The 21,156-nt window shown below is 53.0% G+C and overlaps 1 protein-coding gene across 2 annotated transcripts in view; it reads left to right on the forward strand.

Moving 5' to 3' along the window:
• The window catches only part of Hps4 (HPS4 biogenesis of lysosomal organelles complex 3 subunit 2), a 40,404-nt gene extending 22,148 nt beyond the window's left edge, over positions 1-18,256 (forward strand). For both annotated transcript variants that reach the window (XM_055606174.1, XM_055606175.1), the window contains 10 exons: positions 2,982-3,089; positions 3,469-3,585; positions 4,477-4,571; positions 6,973-7,045; positions 8,871-8,907; positions 9,432-9,528; positions 9,906-10,719; positions 14,157-14,289; positions 14,641-14,749; positions 17,789-18,256. In XM_055606174.1, coding sequence (XP_055462149.1) covers positions 2,982-3,089; positions 3,469-3,585; positions 4,477-4,571; positions 6,973-7,045; positions 8,871-8,907; positions 9,432-9,528; positions 9,906-10,719; positions 14,157-14,289; positions 14,641-14,749; positions 17,789-17,960 — 1,755 coding nt within the window. In that variant the 3' untranslated portion in view covers positions 17,961-18,256. The remainder of the gene's footprint in view (positions 1-2,981; positions 3,090-3,468; positions 3,586-4,476; positions 4,572-6,972; positions 7,046-8,870; positions 8,908-9,431; positions 9,529-9,905; positions 10,720-14,156; positions 14,290-14,640; positions 14,750-17,788) is intronic.
• The last annotated feature ends 2,900 nt before the right edge of the window (positions 18,257-21,156 follow it).

Genomic DNA, 21,156 nt, shown 5'->3' on the forward strand with positions numbered 1-21,156 from the left:
AGAGCATGACCAAGCCTTTAAAAAAAAAAAAAAAAAAAAAAAAAAAAGAAACCAACTATGGAAAACGTAGACTGCTGACCAAGAGAGGGAAGTGTGTAACTGAGTTTGATGAGTGTTCAAAGGAGATGGCAGGTAAAAGCACAGCTTCAAAACCTCCAGTCCAGTTCTGGCTGAAATTCAGAAGGACAGTCGTGCTGGTGGCGCTGCAGGGGACACTGGGTGATGATGTCTCACGTGCAAAAAGCCAAAAACAGCCTCCAAAAGAAAGTCCCACATGGTACTGGAGCCTCTTTCCCTTTTCACTCCCCAAGAGGTGGGGATGGCTGTGATGTGCTCTGAGGGGAAGGGATGGCAAAGCTTCCCTGTGGCTCATGCTGCTTGGTCCGGGTTAGACAAGTGTGCACTGTCCCATCTCTGCGCCAGAGCCAGTTCTGCTGGCCACACACAGCTTCATGTCCTTGGACCAGGTCGATTCTCTCACCCTCCCTGGATCCTGCCTGCTAATGTTCTAGTCTAGGGTGTCGCCCACGTGCACTAGAAGTGTGGGAGCACTCAGAGCCCTAGATGTGTGCAGCAGAGGACCCACCTTCCTACTTTCAAGGATGCTGAGTGTTAATTACCCACGAGAGGGATGCTTTTGTGGGTGTCATGCACACCTTCCAACGTCAGAATTCTTGGGGCTCTGCAGCTTTGACAAACAGCTTTAACCGACCTACTCAGCTTGGGCTCCAAGCTCTCAAGCCCCTGCATTACTCTCAGTGAGAGCGATTCCTCACCTCCAGGGACAGAGATGAATCTGCTAATGCAGCTTCCAGCCTGTGCCTACCTTCCACCCTTCCAGCCCCCAGCTTGTCACTGCCTGTCTCCCGCACTCACTTAGGGGCTGTCACAGCTCCACAAAGGCTCCCGACCTGGGCATGCTCTGTGGCCTCAGGCCCAACCTAGTTCTGTTCTCAACAAGGTAGCATTCAGCAGTGGTGGGAAACCCCGCTCTCAAACAAGCACCCTGAGGCTTGAGTGGAGAATGCAGGTATTCACACAGGTGACTCTGGTAGCCTCCAAGAACCTGAGCACCCAGCTGCAATCGCTTGGGGTATTCATAAGCGGCATGGTGTCATTCTTTCTTTTTCTCTTCACTGGCGGGGTCTCTTTTGACCTATGTGACTAAGCTCTCTGTAAGAGACCACTGACTGGGGCTGTCAGAGGAGCTTTCCAGTAGCAAGTGGTCACAGAAGCAGCAAGTAAGCCAGGCTGATGGCGCTTTTGCAAGCAGGTACAACTTAAGATAAGGCTCTGTGGTTTTACTTCCCAGTAGACTCCGGTCCTCCCAGAGCCAAAGCCCTCCATGTCAGGCAGTGTGCACTGTGTTCCTGGGGAAATGGGAAGTTTCTGTCCTAGTAGGGGTTTCTATCACTGTGACAAAACACCAAGACCAAAAGTAAGTTGGGAAGGAAGTGTCAATTGGCTGATACTTCCACATCACTGTCCATCTTTGAAGGAAGTCAGAACAGGAACTCAAGCAGGCAGGAACCTGGAAGCAGGACCTGATGCAGAGGCCATGGAGGGGTTGCTGCTTACTGACTTGCTCATCATGGCTTTATTATAGAACCCAGGACCACCAATCCACAGTGTGGTGGGCCCTCCCCCATCCATCTCTAATTAAGAAAATGCAAGCTTGTGTACAGTCCAGTCTTATGGAGGCATTTTCTCAATCGGGAATCCCTTCTCTCAGATGACTCTAGACTATGTCAAGGTGACATAAAGTTAGCCAGCACAGTCGTCTAGTCTACGCACCCCAGATAGGGAAGCCGTGACAGACCAAAGTCCAGATGCCGTCCTATTAGGTGAGCCAATGAGTTTCCCTTGGAGTTACTAATATAGGTGTGTTAGGGGTGGGTACTAAGAGGAGCAGAAATAACTCAAAGACAGTTATATCACTAAAGCTGAGCCACCAGGGTGACAGCTCATGAAAGCTGGAAAGCTGGCGCACACTGCCCAGCTCAGCAGGACGGACAGTGTCCTTGCCTGGTGCCTCACTTGAGCTGAGCCTCTTCCAGACAGCTTGGCTTCTCAGAGTGACTCTTAGCAGTCTTTAACCACTTATATCCTCTTGGGGAGGGAGGGACCTAGTGAATCTGCTCAGCTTCAGTGACTTCCTTAAGCTGTTTTGAGTTGTTTCCTTCCTGAGCCTAAGGAGCTTCTCTGCAGGCTGAAGTGTTTCACCCCCTGTAAAAAACCCTGCTTCCCTCGAAGATGGAAGGTTGTATCTTGAGAGGAAACTGCTGCAGAGCTTTGTGACAGGTGGGATTTTCCTCCACCACTATCTTGTCCTCCTTGGGACAAGCCATGAGGAGCAAGCCATTAAACAGCACTCCTCCACTGTCTTGTCCTCCTGTCTTCCTTGTGAGGGCTGTGGGCTTGTTCTGGAGGCAGGGCTCACTGGATTTTGTCTGCTTACTTGTTGGAAGTAGCTTCTCTTTCCCCATCCTCCACCCATGATCTATGTTGCTCAGGCTGTTTGCTGCTTTTCTGGGTGGCAAGGTGCTGTTTTCCTGCTTGGATCCTTTTCATTGTGAATTTCTGAAACTTTTCCTATTTCTCTCTTGGGGTCAAGTCCACTGATCAAGTAGCTCTTCCTCACCGGTTCACTCAGACTGTTTGCCTTTTGTTTTCAAACTGAGACCTAGCACACATTAGGGAAACACCCTTTGGATGAGCCACACTTTAGTCCCTCACTGAGGAATTCTCTAGAAGATGTATTTTTTAGACAGAATCTTACTGTAGCTTAGACTGACCTGGAACTCATTTTGTATCATTGTATATCAGTTTGTGATCCGACTGTTAGGATCACAAACTTGAGCTAGCATGCCTGGTTAGGAAGTGACCTCACGAGCCTGTGGCAAGTGCCATAGAGGGCTTGGATTCTGTTTGTGGCCTCAGAGAGAAGCTACAAGAACCGTCCTTCCACTCTCCCTCTGCAGGCTCTGGGCTGTGGTGTGGAGCTCTCCGATGTCAGCTGCAGGCAGTTTCTAGATCAGCTCATCGGATTTTTTCATTTCTACATGGGCCCTGTCTCCCAGGCCTACAAGGTATGGCACAGATTGCCAGAGGCATTGAGCGCTTCAAAATCAGCACTGCTGGGACAGGCCTTCCCTGGGCCTGTCTCTGTGTACTACGTGGTTCCATGTGATGAGGTGGCACACCCTAGAGCCCCTTAGGGATGCCTGTGTCCCATATGTCTGCTGTCCCTCTTCTCTGGGTTGGTATACCTTTCTGGAGGATGTTCCCTGGCTCTGTGACAGGGCTGGTCATCGGAGTGAGAGCTGGGACATATATGGTAGGGATGGGATGAGACAGACCTGTCCATTCTTTTGGTTTGCTATTGGGGAGCCCCCTGTAGAAACAGAACCCTTCCCAAAGACCCTGTGTCCTGATCTCAGGTGCTGATTTCCTCTGTCCTTGTCTCAGAACTGCCCTCAGGGGGAGCTGAGCTTGCAGTGGGATCTCTTCATCACACAAGTCCTCAGGAGCACAAGCGAATCACACAGGATCTTCAATGCCCTGTGGAACCTGGACCATACCAAGGTAAGGCTGCTGCCCTCCTGTTCAGTGCCCGCATGGGTATTCGGGTGTGGGCTGTTGGGACAGGGCTGTGAGCTGCTTCAGAACACCTGTGTATGAGCACGTAGATGGGGAGTGGGAGGATGTGTTTTCCAGCAGAGCAACTAACTGGTGAACGGTTTCCCTGCTGCTGTAGACTGAGGCAGGCTGCCTCTCAGATGCTCCTTGCCCTGCTTCCCTGAGCACTCTGAATGCCAGGGGGGACCATCCTGACAGGCAGCAGATAAAAACTCAGTGAGTAGGGTTGTCACCACCACCTCTGAAGAGGTGACTCTGAGGCTCGAGGGGCTCCTTGTCTCTCCCTACAAATGTCCAGGGCTTTAGTGACCTGTGGCCTGGCTCACATCTTCTCATTTGCATTTGAGAGAGGTGGGAAGTTCTATTTCTGGACCATTCCATTTCCCATTTGCACTCACCCACTGAGTGCTGGCTGCTGTATAACTGGCCTGGGCTTCTGTGCATCTCAGGTCTGCCCTTTTCCTCTCACTGCTGAGGAAAGCAGCTAGGATTCAGCATTTCTAGCGCCCACTGTGCTGGGCAGGGGGTAGGTCTTCCCACTTCTGGGGGAACTTCGGAGGCCAGTTGGTACTGAGCACAGTCTGGGACTGTGAGCGTGAGGTCACTCTGTGTGCATCTGTTACTTTAGTCCTGGCTCACGTCCGTGCTGGTGGGGGGCTGCCATGTCTGGGCAGGCTGGACAGGCTCATGTGATTTTCATGGTTGAACAGCTGATTTCTTACAAGAAGTACAGGCCAGCCTGAGTTGTAAATGGCCTCAGTTGCACTCTGAAGACTGCTCTGCTGTTCCCTGGGCACTTGTGGGTGTTCTCACAGGCACGTGTCTCATGTTTTTTAGGTGGAGCCCCTGCTGCTGCTGAAGGCAGCTCTCATCTTGCAGACCTGCCAGCGCTCGCCCCACGTCCTTGCTGGCTGCATCCTCTATAAAGGACTGTGAGTTGTGCCCACGCCTCCCCTCCACTCATGTCCCCTGCTGGGCTGCCACCTCACTGTTCCCACTAGTTCTGTATCAAGGTCTGCAGTTCGAGGCCAGCTGTTTAGCAAAGGCCAGATCATTTGGGTTGGCCTAGGGTACATCACCTGGCAACTGGGAACTGTTCAGGAAAGGGACCCTGAGGTACTGTTTGCTGTCTTGGTCCAGTGTGAGTGGGTGGAATGCAGTGCAGAGCCCCACACTCTAAGCAGCAGCCAACCCTGCAGGTAGAGGCTGTGCTCAGTGCACTCAGCTGCTCCCAGCAAACTCACACAGAGAGCTCCAGGCCTCACCACCTCCTTACGGAACATTTGTGCTCACTGCCCAGGCAGACTGGGCCTTGGGAAGGGCTGAGAGGTGTGCCTCAGCCAATGTTCTGTGTGTGTGTGTGTGTGTGTGTGTGTTGGGGGGGGGGGTGACGGCGGGAGTGAAGACCTGGCTTCTCTTCCTTTCTGCTTTGCCATCTTGGACACGTGGCCCCCTCAGGAGACCGTGCTGGAGAGTGAAATGAGTGGGTGATGTGGGCCCAAGCACAGACCCCATGACCATCATCTCTCTCCCCAGTTCATCCAGGATGACTCTGCATGTCATTTTGTCACAGATGGCATCAAAGATAGGGTTTGTGGGCAGACAAGGTGGCTGAGTGAGTAAAGGTGCTTGTTGCCAAGCCTGGCAACCTGAGTTCCTTTCTGAGACCCACACGGTGAAAGGAGAAAACTGACTCCTCTGTCCTGTATACATCTCACAGCACTTGCCTGTGAGTGCACACTTGTACACACATACACACACACACACACACACACACACACACACACACACACACACTTTATTTTGGGACAGTACCTCACCATGTATCCCTGGCTGTCCAGGAATTCTCTATATAAACCAGGCTAGCTTTGAACTCACGAACATAGGCTGCCTCTGCTTCCTGAGTGCTAAGATTAAAAGTCTGTGCCACTGTGCCCAGCCCCCTCTGTGTACCAACTGCACAGAGAGGCCCTTCTGCCTTTTTTTTAGTGATGCCCATGGCCAGCAGTGTGGCAGGAAGTCCTACACTGTGTATAACTCACACACGGGTTCCCACTGCTCTCTGGGCAACTGGGGCATAGTGCTCAGAACTGGACATGTGTGGTGGACATGCTTTTGTCTCTGCTGGTTATTGATAGTCTCACTGTGCATACAGCCCAGGCTGGCCTAGAGCTCACAGAGGTGCCTCCTGCCCTGCCTTTGTGCTCCCAGTAGTTGGCTCAGAGACTCTTTTTCATTGCACACAGGTGGCTTGCTTGTGTTCTTAACATGCCTGCCATCTCTGTGTCGAATAGCTACATGATACCTCGTCAGTGAGGCCTGCAGAGCAGAGTCCTCCACTGAAAGCCTACCAGATTTCTGCCAGCCACATCCCCAAGATCCTCTATCTCCAGGGATATTTGTAGTGAAATTGTAATTCAGAACATGGCTGCCCTGGCAAGAGATCACATCCAAAGACCTTCTAGGTCTGTGTGATCCAGCTGGAATATAGATGCACTGGGCAGTGGTCTCCACTCCTGTGATCCCAGGAGACAGACACAAGCAGATCTCTGAGTTCAGGGCCAGCCTGGTACAGAGCAAGTAAAGTGAAGAAGCTTTTGAGGTAGAAAACAAAACAAAACAAAAAAAAGCTTAGGTCCAGGCTTGGTGATACATGCATTTAATCCCAACCTATGATGGTAAAGTTAGTTTGTAGAAGGAAGCACCCATGTTTGAAAGTGATGTCTAATTGAGTGGCAGAAAATGTGACAAATAAGAGGAAGATTTGACAGAATAGGATAGGCCAACTCTTCATGAGAAGAGAAAGGGAAACTATGTAAGCAGCAGTGCAGGAAAAGGAAGGAGGCAGTTTTACTAGGAGAGTTTTACAGAGACAGGTTGAAGAGAAAACAAGCTAGACACAGGTGAAAACAGAATGAGCCAGAGAATGAGAAGGAGCCAGAAGATTAGAACAGATTGCTACAGTTAGTTTGAGGCCACACAGAGCAATTCGATCAGAGGCTGAGAGAGAATCCAGATTGAATAAGTTAGCTTGGAGAGGAGTATTGAGCCAGAACAGCTGAGTTGAACCAGCTAGCAAGAGTTCAGCAAAAAGCAAGAAAGGGTGAGCTTATTCAAGGTAAGTTTCAGAGGCTGAAAACATTCTAGGTCTAGGTTAGACTGTACGGAGGCTGGAAGCTTCCAGGACTAGGCCTAGGTTAGCAGATGGAGGCAGTAAGCTTCCAAGAGAAGAATTAAAACAGGACAGTAAAAGTTACATTTGCAGTGGCATCTCTGGAGCTGGGAGGCCCCAACACTTCTCATGGCATTCTTATCCTTATGTCTTAACCCCAGGATTGTGAATTCCCAGCTCCCGCCTTCCCTCACTGCCAAGGTCCTGCTTCATCAGACTGTACCTGCAGACCAGGTACGGTACGGACTGCAACCTGCTAGGAGGCCGACCCAGAACACCTGTCATCCAGCCTGGTGGGGCAGGCTCCACATGGCAGGTTTAGGGCACTTGTTCACTGAATATGTCACAACCCATTGGTGTTGTCAAGGAGGAAACAAGAGTAAATGCAGGCATTTGCCATGTAGTGAGCTTGGGCACTGGTTCTTTTCACGCTAAGCAGAGCTGTGTGCATTCAGCTTCCACTAGCTTGCCTTGATGGCAGTGAGGACACTGTAAAGAATATATCCTTAAATCAGCAGGAAAACTGCTGCCTGTGGTGCTGTGTGCCTCCCATGCCCACCATGGGAAGCTGAGGCAGGATGATGATGAGGGCTACCTACTGAGACTCTGTCTCAGACACTGGGTACAAGGGAGGAGAAAGGAAGCAAGGGCAGGCACAGGGAAACCCTGAGCTTCATATGGTTCATTGTGTTGGTATGAAGAGTCCACACAGCCATTGACCATAAAGCTGCCCACAGACAGGTGGCATAGCGGTGCACACCTTCAAGTTTGAGGCTAACCTGGTCTACAAAGTGAGTCTCAGGACAGGCAGAGCTCCACAGTGAGGTCCTGTTTTGGGGAAGGGCAAAAATGCCTCAGACTACAGCATAGACTCCACAGCTGTCATCCACAGTTCCCATCTAGTCTCTCCCTCTCCATCCCCCCCCCCCAATTTTTTTGTTTGTTTTGATTTTGGAGATGGAGTTCCCACTGGGTAGCCTGGTCTACATAGAGAACTGAACTTCTTGTCCATTGGCCTCACCTCCCCAGTGCTTGGTCCCAGGCTGAGGCACTAGCACTGGCTTGTTTTGTGAGCTTCTGTTTGAAGTGCTTCACTGACCTCTCTCCCACCATGAGCATGAGCTGACATTCAGAGCCTGGTAGGGCTCTGGCTTCCAGTGGGTGGTGTCTGGAGGGCTGCCTGCACGCTCAGCAGTTTGGAACTGTAATGGAGCTCTTGCCTGTCTCCCATGACTCAGCTTCTGGGAACACACACTGAGGGAGAAAGGCCCTCCGAGCCTTACAGTGAAGGGGCAGCAGGTGAGACGTGGCTGCCTGAGGGTGCTGCAGACTTTGGCCTGCTGCCGCCGCCACATATGGCTCTCAAGCTGCTGTCCGGTGTAGCAGTGGCTACCCATGACTGGCACAGAGGCTCACGGCCCCTAAAGCTGGAAACTTGTTTTCCCACCTATACAAAGGAACTGCTGGCTTCTAGTCTGTGTCTGAGGGTCAGCTGATTTACATGAGCTGCTGCAGACTTCCTCAGGTCTCAGCCAGAGATTTCACAATGAGTACAGTCGCTTATACTATTTTAAGTGGAAATACTGAATTTTATTTAATGCCTCAAAGTAGTCAAAGTTATTTACTTAAAAGGGAAGGTCCCAAGTATTACAGGACTGTTAGCTTTAGAGTGAGAGGTTATGTAAGTTTGTTTGCTATTGCTGGGGCTTGGAGCCCAGGCCACTTGCGCTTTGTCACTGGGCTGTACTCCTAGCCCCTGTGGCTGTGCTGTGGACTAGGTTCCCAAAGCCAGAGTCAAGAGTGGGAATCCTTGCTCTGGTCTTTCATGGGAGACACTTAACCAGTTCAGAGCTGCTGCCTTGAAGCCTGCATGGCCCAGTTCTTGCCTCCTGGCCTCTGAGGAGCAAATGGCCCTGCTCCATCTGCTGGACTCTTGGCACAGGGTCATACCAGCTCTCTGGGCTTGGCTAAACCCTGTGAGCAGATGGTGCATGAATTCCTGATGGTTGTCAAGAGGAGAACATGGTGTCTGGTGCCAACCTGTGCACTCTTGTTTCAGAGACTGCCTGGAGCAGGGGCTGCCCCACAGGAAGCAGGTACGTGGTGCGGTAGACAGTGGGATGAGCTGTGTCAGACAGACGGGACTGGAACAGCTATGAGGACAGTTGTCCTTTGGCATCCTGATTTCCAAAAGTCATAGTCTTGGGCATGCCCTCCTGTGACTGCATTTTGTGACACTGCTCAGGTAGTGCTCAGGGTGTGAAGCTGGAGAGAGAGGAAGAAAGCTGTGGCTGCCATCTCATTCAGGATGAAGTGACTTCCCCAAGTGGCTCTGGCCTCATTCTAAAGCTGGAATTTGGCTGAGTCCTGGGCCAGCTGGAAGCCCCCCCCCCCCAACACTTATTTAATTTTAACTCATCTGATGTCTCCCTTCTCCACATTGGAATGTCATTGCCACACTCCTCTTTCCTTACTGCTCACAGCATCTGGGCAGGAGCTCTGGGGCTTTGGGCTAAGGGAGCAACCCCAGGGCTACTACCTGACCCAGTGTGGTTTAAGTGAGGCAGGTGAGTACCAAGGGCTGACCTCAGAGCCCTGCCCATGTTGTTTTTCTTTGCAGGAGCAGCTTTGCCCCCTAATGTGCAGATCACCCCTGTTTTCCTGAGTGAGGAGGAAGTGGCCAGCCTCCAGGAGTTCACAGTAGAGAGCGAAACTAGGTAGCCTGGTGTTCCCAGGGGTTTCTTCCAGCACGTGTGCTTCTTGCTTGTCTCCTCCACCAGCTTGTGAGGGTGTTGATCATAGGTGTCGTGGCATCAGGCCATGCAACAAACTCAGTGTGATACCCAGTGTGGAGCCAGGGGACCCATTAGCTGTGGTGGCTTACTGTGTGGCCTTGGCCACCTCTGGTCTGTGATCCTGACCTCACTGAGACACGCCCTGAGGACCACTCTTTGTCTTTCTTTACCTCTGTGGTTTGACCACGGTGGCATCTTGAGGCCAGTAGGTGCAGATGTCTGTTTGTCACTGATGCCTGTGACATCAGAGGATCAGAGCCGTAGTGTTCTACACTCTGCTAATGTGTTTTGTTTGCCAGACTCCAGGGAAGTTCATCTCAGTACCCTGCCTGGGATCAGAGCACCTCTACCCTAGCAGAAGATGCCACAAGGTATGCGCCATCTATGGCTGGGACATCAGCTGCCATCCTGGAGCCCACCCCCCATGATGGAGCATGGCTGAACGGCAGTGGGACAGATGAACACTTGCCTGGGCATGAGCAGGAACATTGTGGGACCACAGGACTGGGCCCCACTGCCTGTGGCTGGGGCACTGGCCTCAGCAGCAGGCTGCAGAAGGAGCTGGGTTTCTCCCAAGAGGAACTGGACTTGCCTGAAATCCACATTTCTGAGGCTCAGGAAGCCATCCCAGCTGTGCCTGCCCCAGGTGATCAGGAAGCAGTCTTCCCCAGCCCCCAGGACCCCACACTTCCTGAAGTCACAGCCATTTGCAGGTGCCTGGACCTTTCCCCTCTTGAGAGGCCTCCTGAGAGCAGAGGGCCAGAATGGCTCACAGACCCTCCCATCACCAATGGCGAAGCCCGAGTTCCTGGCGCAGACCCTCTCCCCAGCAGCAGGCCTGTGGCACTTCCTCCCAGTGATCCTGCGGGCACAGAGCCCAGTATGGAGAAATATGCGGATGGAGCCGACTCAGCCCTAGCATGCAGTCCCCACTCAGCTGACTGTCAGGGCCCCTGGCCCTCTGCAGGCAGCAGTGGCTTCAGGCCATCCGCAGCTGGACTCCACGAAGGCCTCATGCCCATGAAGCTCTACACTCACAGTGTGAATGGGCTGGTGCTGTCCTTGCTAACAGAGGAGCCTCTTCTCAGAAACGCTGCAGCCATCGAGGAGGTGGTGAGTGTTCTCGGGAAGGACCTCAGGTTTGTGTACTGAGGCTGAGTGGTCCCCACCTCTGTGAGGTTTTGTAGGGTGTGTAAGAGTGAGCCACATAGGCGTCACAGCACTGGTGTACAGGTGCTGGAGAAGGGAAGAGTTGGGCAGTAGTGGCTTGCACACAGCTCTCCCGTTGGTACCTTGCTTCCTTTTCAGTGGCCTGCAGCAGTGTTCAGCTTCCCATTCTGAGGTCATGCACCAAGGCCAAGGTGCCCTGCTTCTGGCCCAGCTCCAAGCTGAGGCAGCATGGGCACTGTTACCAGCACATCACAGCCTGGGGAAGGGGTCCCCAGGAACCCTGCATTTCCTCCCTAGACCCAGCCTCACATAGTAACTTGGGTGCTCCTTCCCAGAGTATATCTGAAATCCAACTGGTTGTGGAGGGCTCTTTTTGAAAAGCCATCCCTCCTGAAGCAGTGAACTGAGCTCTAGGGTCTGGGCCCACACTAGTGATAGAGTTGCTATGGTAACAGCCTTGCTGTCCTTGGCAGGAAGAACAGTTGCTGCAGGGCAAATGGTGTTCTAAGGCTGGACTTGTTTTTTTCTTAAATCCACATCATTCTGAGGCAGTCCTCCACTGAGGAGCCAGTCATGTTAGAGCTGAGGACAGGCTTCCACAGACCCTGCCCGTGGCCCAGAGGCTTGCTTTGAGCTCATTCAGTGTAGCAGTGCATAGCTGTGCCCACCTCTGCTTTAGGACAACAAAGGGTCATGCTGCGGCTTCATACAGCTCTGTGTCTTGTCTTTCCCTCAGATCTCACTGTGCTGGGCCCCAGGAGGGTTGCTCTGAAGACCTGGGGTTTGGATGCAGCAAAGGAGATAGACTGCCCCTCTCTTTGCCTCTGCCCCTCTGAAGAGACCCAGCCCAGGCTACCTTGGGGAAGGGTGGGCTACATAAGTCTGCTAGGCTGGATCACTATGTCAGGCAAGCTGAGAAAGGTCCTGGCAGGCAGGCCCTGCAGCTCCTGTCCTGGGAAGAAAGAGCCTGGTCGGGTGCAGACCTCATGAAGTGGCGTGTCCCCGCTGACTCTCACCCATTCCTCATCTCTGTCCCAGGCTAATCGGCCCTTGCTGAAAGGTTGAAAGAGGAGAGGAGAGTGTCCTGGCCTCTGCAGCCTCCGCTGTGGAGCCATTTGTCAAGGCCAACCACATTGTGACCACAGCCTCCAGCTCGACTGTACAACAGTAGAGTTGTTGTGGCTAGGCCCAGGAACGGGATGCAGGGCATGGAAGACAAAGGCCAGTAGTACTCTCTAGAGTACTCACCTTGAGCAGTGCTGATCTGAGAGTGGGAATGTGAACCAGACAGAACCCAGGTCTGGTTTATAGGAGAGGTTTGTTACCATCTCTCTGTCTTAAGCAGAATAGACTTAAATAGAAAGTGCTTTGCCTGATTCTTCTGCAGCTTTCTTGCTGTTTTCTGGAAGGAAGACAGACAGAATCTCAGCAGCGTGGTCCCACAGGCTGGCTAGACAGTGCCATAGCCCTCTGAAGAGGCTCTGTCCGGAGGTCTGTCTTCTAAGAGCGAGCCTGGGAGCTGTGCTGTCAAAGGGAAGTGCTAGAGACTCCCACCAGGGGGCAGCTTAACATCCCTGGGCTTGCTTTGGGCTCTACACCCGTGATCTTTCCATAGCTCTTCAGCTTCAGGGAGCCCGTGGGTTGCTGCTTCATTAGGCTGTGCATGGGGGCACCAGGGATTGCTTGGTGATGTAGCCATGTCAATCCTGTGGGCTGCACACACTGCTCCCCAGCCCACAGGGCTGCGTCACCCGCCTTGAGATGTAGTGTGGGCTGAAGTCAGATCCCTACATCTCCTCAGGCCGTTTTGAGATCATGCTGCATATCTAGTCAGTGAGGCTTTTACTCAGGGACCTGGACATTTTCAGCTTTGCAAGCTCTACAGCCTTGTATGGTTCAAAACCAGGCAGCATGTGAGTGGTGTGGCCGTGACCTTCTGTGACCACCCCGAAGACTCCTTATAGGTCACAGGGGATACTGTGACTGATAAAAACTGTCCTCAGTTGCTAAGCTGTACAAAAACAGGTCACCTGTATTTAAGCAGACCCTTGTATCTATGACAGCACTTAGTCACCAGTGGGAAGGCTCCTCCATATAACCTGTCCTATGATAGCTTAGAGTTAAGCAACTTTATCTTAACTATAAGCTAGGCACAAAGTAGAGCCTTCTACCTTCAGAGAGAGCAGGATCTGGTTGGCTCACTCTCTGGTCCAGCTTTCCCTGTCTCTTATCAGCAACTTTAAGAGGGTCACTGTTACCTGGGCCCTTAGGTCTGGATGGTATGGTGTGGCTGTGTGGTGAGCTCCCCTGGCCATCCCAGTGCCCACCTCCAGGCTGCTTGGCAAGCTCCCCTGGCCATCCCAGTGTTGACCCCACTCGACCCCGCACCACCCCAACACATATAACTTTCAAACCTAGGCTCATTTGTGTCTGCCAACCCAGTGTTGGTAAGTGTCCTGACCGTCAGGGCAGAGGTAGCTCTGTGTGCACCTGCTCTCCTCAGCTGCACGCTCTCAGGAGAAGCTAGTGGTTGCAGTGGTTGAAGTGGCTGGCACTCACTGGTTTGTCCATTGGCTCATTCATGGGCATTCACACACTACTTATCTGCTGGAGCTCCCGAGACAGAGTTGGGGAGGTTCTTCCACTCACAACCTCTATCTCCTTCCTCAAGACAACCTACCTCTGGTGGCTGCTCCCCAGGACCGCCGCTTTCTGCAGGCCGTCAGCCTCATGCACTCTGACTTCCTCAGCTCACGCCCCTCTCAGAGCCCTGAGTACAGGCCACAGGCCCAGAAGTCCCCAGTCTTCTAGAAGCTGCACATTCATGGAAGAGATGAGCTCCTGATAAACTTCACCCAGGCTGTGGTGGGAAACATTGTGAACACAGGCCACCAATATTGTTAAGACAGAAAGTCCCAGAGATGAAGAGACGACTCAGGGGTTAGAGCACTTGCTGCTTGTTCAGAGGACCTGAGTTCAGTACTAGCGCCCACATTGGATGGTTCACAATTGCCTGTATCACCTGCTCAAGGGATCTAATGCCCTCTTCTGAGCTCCATGTGTACACACATAACACATGAAAAGAAAAAAAAAATATATATATATATATAAGCATGAGGGGCTGGGGATTATACACGCCTGTAATCCAAGCACTCAGGAGGCAGAGGGAGGAGGCTTTCCACAAGCTTGAGGCCAGCCTGGTCTTCATAGTGAATTCCACGCATAGGGAAGCCCTATCTAAAAAAAACAAAGAAACGTGAGTGGAGCCTGATGTTTCAGGCAAACACTGACTATTTTCGCCAGACACAGTGGCCACGGAGGCATTGTCTAGGTGCTCACTTTTTAACTATGCCACCCTATGACCTCCTGGCTCTCTGCAGTACCACAGCAGCCTGGCATCGCTGAATGGGCTGGAAGTCCACCTGAAGGAGACACTGCCCAGAGCTGAGGCCAGCCCCAAAAGCAGCACCTACAACTTCATGCATTACGACCGCATCCAGAGGGTGCTCTCAGGTAAGGGACAGATACAGGGACCCCAGCCCCGCGTGGGTGGAGAACTAGCCCCAGTCATGGCACTGCTGTAGAACACAGCCCTCTGGCCTCAGTTAGGCCTCTTAGCTCACTGGCAAACCTTCCTTTGCTCCTTTTCTTGTTGCTCATTCCCCAGAGGGAACTCGTGAGTTTAAGCATCTGTGGTAAGGGGTCCCCCGTGCAGGAGCTACTGTGGCTTGCAGTGGGGCTGGCAGTGCTCTCTCCCAGAGGCAGCAGTTGGGCTGGGACCTGGACTCATTGCCCCCGCGTCAGGACTGGGCACAAGGAGTTGGGGAGGTTCTACCACTCACAACCTCTATCTCCTTCCTCAAGCCAACCTACCTCTGGTGGCTGCTCCCCAGGACCGCCGCTTTCTGCAGGCCGTCAGCCTCATGCACTCTGACTTTGCCCGGCTGCCCCTGCTGTACGAGATGACCGTCAGGTGAGCCTCTGAGCCCACTTCCAGCAGCCCCTCAAAGGCCTGCTCACCAGGTGCTTCCTGGGCCTGGCTGTGCTTATCACTAGGTAGTGAATGTGGTTGGTCCCTTTGGCCCTTTGGAGGCCATCCTCCCATGCATGCCTGGGTTAGGTTTCCCAGAGCCTCCCCTGCTCTAGATATGCAGGTTATGACAGTGGCAAAGCTGTCATAGGGCTGTATCTTTCCTGAGGGTAGACCAGACAGCACCATTAATTCTAATTACAAATGAAACGCTTCCTGTGAACAAACGCACTGCAGAAAGTTCAGAACCAGACATTTCTCCAGTGCACAATCACCATGAGAGCCCACCTGTGTCTTTTTGTGGTGGCACTCCAGGGCACTGCCATCTTGGTTTTCATGCTCTGTGGCTGATAAAGATGATGTGGGTTCCATTTCCCTCTCCACTGCCATGCTTCCTCATCCTCCAGGTGGCTGGTACAGTCTCTGGACTATTCCTGAAACTGGATATTTAAACCAGCCTGTTCCTCCTCTCCATGCTTCCTGAAGCTAGAGGAAAGTCAGGCACATTGGAGGGCTGCCGGGAGAGCCTCCCCTCCCGGGAGACCTGCAGGCTCAGAACTGGCTGTGCAAATGACTCTTCATTCCTCTCGCAGTGAGAAACATGAACGCACGTGGAAACAGTGGTACCCTAGGCCACAGTCTCATGGGCAGAAGGCCAGGCTCTGAGCCCAGGCCTCCATGACTCTGAGGGCATGCTCTTCCCCAGAGGCCCCAGGAGTTGGGCTAGAACTGGGGGTCTGAACTCACAGGAGCACACAGAGCCTTGGTGATGAAATTCCCATGTCCTGTCACCTGACATGCTAGAGCCAGCTGTCTGCCCTGGTATCCCCTGCTGCTGGTAGCAGCTGGTAGCTCGTCCTCTCTAGCTGGCAGCCGACATGTGACTTGCATCTAGGTGTGCTGAGTATGTGGCTGTGGAGTAGGAGGCGGCAGTAAGCGAAGGTCGACATCCGCCCCACCACCTGATGGTGGCCACTGTGCTTCAGCCTCCTAGAGCAAGAGGGTTCAGTGTGGGGTAGAGCCCAAGGCTGGTGCCGGGCGAGTTCTGACCTCAGGGACAGGGAGCAGCTCCGTGGCACTTGCTAAGGAGCACACAGTCTCCTGTGGTCTCTGAATAAAGCCAGGCACCCTCTGCTTGCCAACAGGAGGGTCAGCATTGCCACACAGGGGTAACTGGAGGGTTTACCCATCAGGCCCCACGCTTGAGCTTCAAGAGGGGCTGACGATCCCTATGCCAGCCAGATCCCGTGTGTACCCAAGGCCTGGGGGTGCCCCTCATCCAACAGGAGACAGCGGAGGGGAGGAGCCTTAGCGGCCCTGACTCCACTATTAAATGCTACAATTAGGGAAACTGAGGCTGGTAGGCTCAAGGAAGAATGTAGGGCTAGAGGTGACTAGGGGTTCCTGTTAACAGGTGGGGTCTCTCCTTGGTTACTGTGCCCTGGCAGGGAAGGATTCAGCTGAGAGACACAGTTTAAGCTGAAGTTTACTTGGCAAAGTGGAGAAGATGAGGCGGGCTGTCCTGAAAGTGGGGGAGCATCATGATGGGTATTGGTTGTGGATTTTTAAGTGTGTGTGTGCCGTGCATGTGTGCATGATATGTGTGCATGTGTCTATATGGTGAACACACATATGTGTGTGGTGTGGTGTGCATGTCTGAGTGTGTGTGACATGCATTGTGCATGAGGTATGCACATGTGTCTGTGTGTGATATGCACATATGAATATATGTGTCAGTGCAGCATGTATATGATGCACATGTTGTGTGTGTGATGTGTGCATGACGTACACACAGGTGTCTGTTTCTGTGTGGTGTGTGTGTGTGATATGCCCATGTGTGTCTGTGTGTGGTATGTGTGTGATGTGCATATTGTGTGTATGTGTGCATTTATGTGTGATGTATGCACATGTCTGTGTGTAATGTGCACACGTGTGACTGTGTATAGTGTGTGTGCACGTCTGTGTGTGGTATGTATACATGTTTGTGTGCACATGTCTGTGTGTGTGTGTGTGTGTGTGTGTGTGTGTGTGTGTGCGCGCGCGGGTGCGTGCGTGCGTGCAAGTTTGCACATGCACCACAGTGCGAGTGTGAAAGTCAGAGGCCACTGTGCAGAACTTGGGACCATTTTCTATCGTTGGGTTTCAGGGTGTCAAGCATCCTTCTGGCCCTGTGTTGTGGAGTTTTAGGGAGTTCTTATGAATATTTATGCAATTGGTGGCATATTCATAGATTGAGGTAACCTTTTTTCTTCTCAAACTTTCTCTTTAGGGTATTTATTACAAGGTTTTAGGGAAATAGCACAGCGGTGTGAGGAGATCAAGCCTGCAGTGCAAATGACACTGGTGTGGAGGATGCTGGCCCTTGGGTAGTGTGCATGTACCTGCACTCGTCCCAGGTGCTGTCTCGGTGTCTGGGCAGTGTGGCTTCAAGGGTGTGGGACAGATGAGCAGCATGCTGTCGGGAGCTCAGCGCTGCTCCGTGAGCAGCTGTGGTTTCCTTGGTTACCCTACTCCTACCTTCTCAATTACCCATCACAGGTCTTCCTCTGTGCAATGCTGCGTCCCTCTGTCAGCCCGTGGGTCTGTCCCTTCCCACTCCTCTGTCACCATCAGGCATCAGGATACAGCAGCACCAGCTACCTCCTGGGCCGAGGCTCTGTGGCTGGTGGGTGGGACAGTCGTTCCTGCTGTGAGGAGGGAGGGATGTGAGCAGGGCTTTTGCTCCGCTGTTGCTGTGTTGACAGCAGCCTCCATGGTTCACTTAATTGGTAACTGGGCCTTTAGATCCTGACTGCAGCCACCTCAGGCCCATCATCCCTCCTCCCAGCCCCCAATGAGTTGAAAAGACAGGAGAATAGTTGTTACCCAGGCCTGCAGCTCAAAGCAATGGTCTGAGCCACAGCCGGCATTAGGGGTGCTGGGGTGGCCAGCCAGGGCCCACACTGGCACCCCTGAGCTGTTGTTCTCCTTCCTCCCCCATAGGAACGCCTCCACGGCTGTGTATGCCTGCTGCAGCCCTGCCCAGGAGACCTACTTCCAGCAGCTGGCGCCCACAGCCCGCAGCTCTGGCTTCCCGAGCCCTCAGGATTGTGCCTTCAGCCTCGCAGGCAAGGCCAGGAGGAAGCTGCTGAAGCACGGGGTAAACCTGCTGTGAGCAGAGCACAACCTGCACTGGGCCGCGGCCCTCCACACAGTGTCCCCAGTGTTCAGGGCCGAGCAGGACCTCGCTCCTCAGTGGGTGCTGAATGGCACCAAATGGGCTCAGGTGCTGGCCTTTGTGACTTGAGACTTGACTATGGTACAGAGCAGGCTACAACTCAAGAATGCAGCTCTGGGAATCTCAGCTGACAGTCTACTCATGGTACCCATGGTGCTTTGCAACCTTGTGGTGCTGAGTTCCAGTTTATGAAACAGATTCCCCAGGGCTCAAAAATAAAATGACCAAACTGAGTTCTGAGCAATTGCCTAGCGACAGAGTGAAGGTTTATAAAGTTGCTTACGTTAGAGCACAGATCATGTGCATAGAACCGGTATACGCTGACCTACAGACCGAACTCATCCCAGGTGCCCGGCAGCACCAATCCCACAGGCCTGCTGTGGAGGGGTTTCTGTGCTATATTGTGGAGTCTGTGCATGGTGATGGCACATGACTTCCTCCCCATGTGCCCCCACGGGTGCAGAACTCATGCGTCTGCTGTGCTGGCTGTCTCTCCCCAGGACTGCACAGCCTCGTGCCTGTCTTCAGGGTCATAAGCCGCAGCGAGCAGAGTCTCTTCCTTTCCCTGAGACCCCTCTAGCTACTGGCTGGCCAGAGGCTGGCCTCCCTGCCAGGAGCGTCCTGCTTCCAGCCAGGCACAGGCATACTGACCTCCAGCCCCAGTCAGTTCTTCCACAATGAAACTCATTCCAAGTTTTTTGGCAGTTCTCAAGAGACCTCACGATGAACTTCCAGCTTGTTCTGCCGAGGGGTGCTCCGCACAGCACACTCTCCCGCCTGCTAACTGGTACTCAGTCCTGGCCCTAACCTTGGTCTCAGCCCATGATATGTGGGAACCTGGGACTCAGGAGCACAGAGGTGTCGCATCTTCCTGCTGTGGCTCTTCTAACTGCTTGTTTTTGAGGATTCTTCTAGGAAGCTCTTTCAGGGAATGTCACTGAACTCCACCTGCCCTTGGGTGGCACGGAGCTTTCTGCAGACCAAATGCACTCACTCTAAGAACCAGTGCCTTCCCAAACTCCACTCATAACAAGATGAGGCCTGGCCCAAGCACCATTGGATGGGAAGCCCTGAATGTAGGGGCTTAAAAAATATCCCCAGGGGTTTTTCTATAAGTCAGGAACACATTCCCTCTTGAGCATGGACATATCACTGGTGTGTGGTGTGCGTTGTGGAGTACATATGTGTGGAAGACAGAGAAGGACATGGTGTGTCCTATCATTTCCCACCTTATTTCTTTGAGACAGGGTCTCTCACCCAAATGAGCTAAGCTCCCTCATTGCTCAGTGCTGGGTTCCAGGCGTGCGCATGGCCTCACAGCTCTTAATGTAGGTGCTGGGATCTGAACTGGGGTCTTCATGCTTGTCCTGCGAGCTTGCTCCTCTCCGCTCAGCCATCTGGTAGTCCACACCTGTGGTGCCAGCTCTGAGGTGAGGCAGGAAGACACCGAGTTGAGGGCTGCCTGCACCACTATGTGGGCTCCCTGCCACCCACAGTTCTTACCGAGAATGAACCTGAAAAGAAGGAAGGACTGAGGGTTTAGCTCAGAGGTGCTTGCCTGGCAGGAGGCTCTGGCACATAACATGCATACCTCTCTTGGCCTGTTATTTGTGGGGTTGTGGGTCTTGAAGACACACAGGTAGCTAGATGGTAAGGCCCCCAGGGAGGAACTTCAGCCTCAGCCAGAGCCTGTGAACCTTGTTGGAAGTGGATCCATAAAGGTGCAGATGGCTCTGCCAGTACTTCCGGTGAAGCTGGGTGAAGTGACGGTAAGCATTCATCGGTTCTTCCCAGGAGTGCACTGGAAGTCCCTTCTCCCCCACACAGAGTGGCCTCCACCCACAGAGCCTCAGAGACCCAGCTGCCTCCTGCCCTGCCTGGCTGGTCCCTGCTTGTGCAGCCTCTTGAGAAGATGTGGCAGAAGCCTGTGGCTCTGCTTTTTCTTTGCTGTCGGTGGAGGGCTGGGACCTCAGGTATGAGGCATTTCCTGGTCCCAGGATGCTTCACTGGGGTGCACAAAGGTCCCTCCCCGTTCCAGATTACAGCCCAATTGGGCCTCCTGCCTGAAGCCGGGAGCTGCTTACCATTGACAGTTTTGTGGGGTTTGTATGTAAACTGTTTGCCACTTCTGCCAAAAAGAACCTCTGGAGTTGCTTCCCTCAGGTCTATAGAAACCCTCACATCTCAGCCCAGGTCTGACTCAAGAATTCAGGTCCTGAAACACTGCAGGCATTCCTCCTCCTTTGTCATTTCTCTGTTTCCACCAAGCCAGTTCTGATGTCAGACTCAGTGTTGGGTTTACACTGAGCCATCCTGGTGGCCCTCCTTACACTCTGCCTCTGCCATGGAGGCTCCACCGAGGCCCCTCTAAGCCCAGGGAGGGGGGACACCTGGTGCTGCTGCTGCTGAAGTCTCTACAGCTAGTGACTGGCCTGGAGGCTGTTGGGAAAGGACATCCAACCCTAGCTTCTTGCTCCATTGCCCTTGGCGCCTGGCCTCTCAGGACAGTTGGCATATAGCCCCAAGCCCACAACCTCAAAATTCCCTTTGAAAATGGAATGTCCCCACAGCAGAGGCTTGACAGGGTCTGTGACACGCTTCCATTGTACTGGGCGAGTACCAGGCCATCCATGGCAGTGTCTGCCAGGGAGCTCTATCCACAGCATCATAGTCAACAACCAGAGTGTCACTGTGCACCTGAATAAAAGACTCCACACACTGTCCACAGCAGAAACCATAGCATGCTCCCAGGAGAGATTCAACTGGCCATCATTCCCACTGGGGAGAGACTGGCGCACACCCATTCACACCACTTCCAAGTGACAGTCCTGTGGTGTCCCATGATGTCCAAGCAGGCCTTGAGCACCATCCTAGGTGCTTCTGACACATAGGTGATGGAGACGAGTCACCAGGAGAGCAGCTATGTGAAAATGGCTGAGGGGGAAGCCAGTGGTTACTGCGTGTCAGGAAACAGTGACTGGACCCGCTTGCTAGCCTGCCAAGGGGCCTGGATGGACTCCTGCCCTCCAGAGCCGTGAAGGGCAATTCTGGATGTTCCAGCCTGTAAGTTTGCAGTCCTTTGTCACAGCTGCTGCAGGAATCTACACCCAAGTATTCGGCTTGTGGGAGAGGC

This window comes from Psammomys obesus, unplaced genomic scaffold, assembly GCF_907164565.1.
Source record: "Psammomys obesus unplaced genomic scaffold, mPsaObe1.curated_primary_1811, whole genome shotgun sequence".
NCBI lineage: Eukaryota > Metazoa > Chordata > Mammalia > Rodentia > Muridae > Psammomys > Psammomys obesus.